At 36.2% G+C, this 5,747-nt stretch overlaps 1 protein-coding gene across 1 annotated transcript; it reads left to right on the forward strand.

Moving 5' to 3' along the window:
• Positions 1-1,423: 1,423 nt before the first annotated feature.
• Positions 1,424-4,476, forward strand: LOC145012037 (cytokinin dehydrogenase 5-like). Its single transcript, XM_078970838.1, has 5 exons — positions 1,424-2,240; positions 2,409-2,536; positions 2,899-3,177; positions 3,469-3,731; positions 3,991-4,476. Exons 1-5 carry the CDS (start codon positions 1,670-1,672, stop codon positions 4,322-4,324), a joined length of 1,575 nt encoding a protein of 524 aa, XP_078826964.1. The 5' UTR covers positions 1,424-1,669; the 3' UTR covers positions 4,325-4,476.
• The last annotated feature ends 1,271 nt before the right edge of the window (positions 4,477-5,747 follow it).

Here is a 5,747-nt window from a genome sequence, read left to right on the forward strand (position 1 = left end):
TAAACAAACAACATAAACAAACATTCACGAACATAATCGAACAAACCAGAACATTGTTCATGTTCGTTCGCTTAACTAAACGAACGAGAATTTGTGTTCATGTTCGTTCAATTATTAAATAAACGAACTTCCCGCCGAACGGTCCACGAACAGTCCACTGAACGTTCAGTTCGTTTACAGACCTACCTATAACCCTATATATGTTTGTTATGTATGTTGTATGCTTGTGGATATGAGAATTAACAGATTGCACTAAATCCAAGGTCTTGTATGGATACATTATATGTATCGTGGATATGTGGTATACCGAAAAACTCACTAAGCTTTATGTTTATAGTTGTAGATAAAATGTTTTGTAGGTTGTTCGTGTGAAGAGATCGATGGGACTATACATGCGCATCGAAGATGTTGATTTCTATTGCTTTTGTAATTCGACTCTGATAACATTATGGTTTAAAAAAATGAATGTCACTTATTTATTTAAAGTTAAAGATTTTAATTGGTTGATCTATTTTAAAAAAAATCTCTTTGTAATTTTCGGGATGTTACATTTTCTTCTAACTTCAAACCTTCATAACTCCTTTGTTTATATACGTTTTCTATGATCTTTATAATCATACGAAGGTGGGGATACGGTCTACAACTATGTTAATTTATTTTTCACTGACTTAATACAGATCTTAATCTAATAAGTCACAAATTTTGCCCAAAAAACATAAAATTTCTCATTTTACCATTTTGATCAAAATGCATCTTCTTTTGAACTTACTCCTCTAAGCTCATCATAATGACTTAAATTCATCTTGACCATTTTTATGAAATCACAACTCCATAATCTTACTAAATTCTCAATAATGATCATTTTATCATTTTATTCAATATTTGACTAAAAATCAAATATCTCTAAATTTCGGATTTTTATTAGCTTGGACATGATAATATAGGTGCCCATCATAACCTTAACCACATTGACAATAACCTCTTTAGAATCCAAGAGAATACAAACTCACGTGCTATAAGTGTCTCCAACATTTTCGTCTATATAAACGATAGAATCATAGAACTATATTTCATTGCAATGTTCTTGAAAAAATTTGAACTTTATGCCTTTAATGGAACCCCATTAATGTCGACCTAAGGTTTGGTTTCCGCAAACGATACCCTAGTGGTTGAAAAACATTATTCCGTATAAAAGGTTCGGAATTCAAACATAGCTTGTAAATTCAAAATATTAATAGTGTAAATAAAATTGCAATAATTTTTCTAAATCACCCCCAAAGAAATAGAAAGAAAAGTATTTATAAATGATATGTCACGTGCCATACAAAGTTTACCACGTGAGTTCCGATGTGTCTGACTTCCAAGGTCCGAGTGTCCTATAAATAGAGAGAGAGCCTGCATCTCATACCCCTCACATAACTCAATCCCCACTACACTCTCTTTCTCTCTCACACACAAACACGCTCAATGCGCGTACTGATTTCTTTGAAAGAAATTCATAACTAAAAAAGAAAAAGAAAAATCTTGATTTCCAACCTTCTATATATATAGCAACAATCAGCCGTGCAAAACGAATCTCCTACATGCTCCTCCGTAAACCGCCTTAAATCCGTCATCCCCTCCACCGGTCTCCGTGATTTCCGTACACCTTTTTCAACACCGCTAAATCATGGCACCAATTCTACTACTTCTCTCCGCCATATGCCATTTGATCGTGATCGTCGGATTAACCCTACGCCCTACCGACTTCCTCATCGGAACAGAACCTCAGTTAAGCTTCAACCGGACGGACCTCCATTCCGCTTCTCTCGATTTCGGCAAAATGACGAGTATCGAACCGACGGCGGTTCTTCATCCGTCTTCCGCCGCCGACGTCGCAAAGATCATAAAATTGGCTTACGAATCCGGTCACGGATTCGTGGTATCAGCGAGAGGCCACGGACATTCAATCAACGGTCAGTCTCAGGCAGCCAACGGTGTGGTGGTCCAAATGAGCGGATCGAGTGGGGCTCCGGTGGCGCCGGTGGTTTCCGAGAAGTTGATGTATGTGGACGTGTGGGGCGGGGAGCTTTGGATCGATGTGCTCAAGTCTACGCTACAATATGGACTAGCACCAAAATCGTGGACTGATTACTTGTACCTTTCTGTTGGTGGTACTCTCTCTAATGCAGGCATCAGTGGACAAGCTTTCAACCATGGCCCTCAGATTAGCAATGTTCATGAGGTCGATGTCGTCACAGGTAATTAATGAATTCCACCATCCTCTTTCATGCATGATTTTGAAAACGATACTTACCCTACTGCATTACTTGCTTATACCGTACAACCCAACAATGCACCACCATACAAATCATAACTTAATTCATTCAGATCCGTTGATTAACGATATGTTGTGTGAGCAAGTGCAGGAAAAGGAGAGGTGGTGACATGCGCAGAGAATAAAAACTCGGAATTGTTTCATGCGGTTATGGGAGGGCTAGGTCAGTTTGGGATCATCACAAGGGCTAGAATTGCATTGGAAGCTTCCCCTCAAAGAGTATGATATGTTTAATTTACTATTTTAATTACATATTCTTTTCATGAAATACAGTACAATTTTGGAGATTTTGAATCGAAACAAAATAAATTATTTACAAAAGAACAGTGATTTAGTGGTCCATGTTCATGTTAATGGCGATGAAGTTTTTTCAACCAATCAAAACCTGCTTGCGTTTGCGTTTGTGTTTGTGTTTGTGTTTGTGTTGTTGTTGTTGTTGATGATGTGCCAGTTATTGTTATTATTATTATTCCATCGACAAACATATATAATGTCATTTTCTCACGCTTTTTAGGTTATGGCCCATGACTCTTCTTTCTTAACTTATTATTCTATGATAATTGACAATTAATTACCTTCAGGTGAGATGGATCCGTGTACTGTATTCAAACTTCTCGGTGTTTACCCATGATCAAGAATATCTCATCTCCCTCCATGGTCAACCAAGCTCCAAGAAGTTTGACTATGTCGAAGGTTTTGTAATCGTGGACGAAGGTCTCATCAACAACTGGAGGTCTTCCTTCTTCTCCCCTAGCAACCCTGTTAAAATCTCCTCCATTGCTGATGGTGGCAACGTCCTGTATTGTCTGGAAATCACCAAGAACTATTACAATCATTCCGACCCACAATCTGTTGATCAGGTAATTAATTAACCCTAGAACAATTCCTTTACAGGTGTTTAAGTTTAATAAAATATACGAACTCTGCACAAGAAAACACAGGAGATCTTCTGTTGATTTGATATGATGATTGACGACAAACATTACTAATATTTTACTTTTAAAAAAAATATATATATTGGTACTCATAATTAAATCGATGCAATCCACCCACCAAATAATTAGGAGCTAATTAATTAATAAAGTAAGTAAATGTAGTTATAAAAAGAAGTGTACTTTTGTTTACTCTTTTTTATTAATTTATTTATGCAGGAAGTGGACGCTTTGTTAGAGAAATTAAACTATATACCAGCATCAGTGTTCACTACTGATCTTCCATATGTGGAGTTCCTGGACCGGGTTCACAAGGCTGAGTTAAAACTCCGGTCCAAGGGTTTATGGGATGTACCACACCCGTGGCTTAACCTGTTTGTACCCAAATCAAGAATTGCTGACTTTGACCAAGGAGTCTTCAAGGGCATTTTGGGGAATAAGACCAGTGGACCCATCCTCATCTACCCCATGAACAAAAACAAGTAAGAATATATTATATAATATTCCATCCGTATATCCATATGATGCTATACAATATTATACCACTTCATGCATATCTACATGACATATAGAGATCATGCTTTGCACTTTGACCATGCATCTAACATGTTGAAAAAATCCTTCATGTGATATTTTGTACTTTATGCAGATATGTTAAGAGTTTGAATTTTAGCTCTTATTCTAACCACTTAGTGGATCGTTGTATATATACTTGGTTTTAATATGTGGTTAACTGTGTAGGTGGGATGTGGAGACGTCGGTGGTGACACCGAATGAGGAGGTGTTTTACTTGGTGGCGTTGCTTAGGTCAGCTTTGCAGAACGGTGACGAAGCACTGACATTGGAGCGGTTGAGTGATGAGAACCGTCAGATTTTAAAGTTTTGCAAAGATGAAAAAATCGAAATCAAACAATATTTGCCACATTACACCACACAAGAAGAGTGGATGGATCACTATGGAGAAAAATGGCCCCAATTTTACAAGAGGAAAATGGAGTTTGACCCTCGGCATATATTAGCCACCGGTCAAAGGATATTTGAGCCCAGTTTTATTTCTAAAATGAAGTCGTGGTGAAGTTTTAAGAAACGATGTTTGTATAAGTCGGTAGATATATTGGTCTTTTTGCATGTAGTAATGTACATAAAGATAGACAATATTGTAGATCAGAAGTAGAGCTAACCATTTTTTGCATATTCATTGATATAATGATTTTTAGGTACTTCATATATCTGAATTCAAAGTGGAAATTGCTTTTCCATGTATTACTTGGAATAACACAAAATTATACGAAGTGTCAGTTTAAGGTAAAAGGCCCAATAACGAGCCTTTAAGTTCAACCCATTAGCAACAGATCCGGATTTATCACAGGCTATGTTCGTACTTCGTAGGCCAAGCGACTGTATGTGTCATATACTAAACTAATAGCATACACAACACAGTCACAGCTCACACGACAAACGCCATTCAAATTGGTCTAATAAAACTAGGTCGCTAGCTCTAGAGTCTAGGCTCACTTATGGAAATATTTAAGCCAAAATCATAAAAATAAGAATGTTTTTCAATAACATCCTATGATTAAACATCGTTTATCAAAAATTAAACTTTTTCTTTACTAGTGATCATTACTGCGTAATATCTATAATTTTTAATACATAAGAGACTACCGATAATATTGAAGAGTGATCTGTATCAGTAACTTTTATACCTAGTTCTCATAACCCACATAGAAATACATATATTCACAGTGAACTGTTTTCTTTAGAAAAAAATCTGAGAAACATAATTAATCTCATTCACACCAACTATTAACCATGTTCGCTTGAATAAGAGGCTATCTATTAAAAGTAATCAAACCAAGCATATTAAGGTTTAAAAAAAAAAAAAATTTACATCTCGTAACACCATTGCCTTCATATACATTACATTAAATATCATAAAACCTCTACCATCACTGCGGCCAACAACCATTGCCTATCATCCAGGTCAAGTGAGAGAAGAAGAAGAAGAAGCGTCTGCCATTAACAACCATCTGTTTAAATCTAGCTTTGGCGTCTCAGCGATCACCACTAACCACCATCTATTCAAATAGGTGGAGTTTGAGGTGGACTTTCATTGACGTAAGGAGTGAATTGGAAAGCTTTGGACTAAGGTAGTTTAATGGGAACACACATCCTCTACTTTACTTTGAATTTTGTTGAGATTTTTCCTTAAATAATTTGTTTGCTACTTGAATACTATACGTATGTTAAGGTCTTCAATGTGAACACAATCAAACTTACTCGAACCAAATCTCTGAAAAACAAACAAAAAGCATAAGCACTTGGGTTTAACAACCCAATCAAAACAAATGGGTCTTATATGCACAAAGGTTTAACTACGACAATTATGTTCTCAAAATGACACAATAGTTCTACAATAAGCAAAAAGGGTGAAATCATAATTAAATCATATGATTAGATGCAATGCATGCAACTACATACGCCCATATCCAAATCAC

Source organism: Lactuca saligna, chromosome 1 (assembly GCF_052625555.1).
Source record: "Lactuca saligna cultivar CGN05327 chromosome 1, ASM5262555v1, whole genome shotgun sequence".
In the NCBI taxonomy this organism is placed as follows: domain Eukaryota; kingdom Viridiplantae; phylum Streptophyta; class Magnoliopsida; order Asterales; family Asteraceae; genus Lactuca; species Lactuca saligna.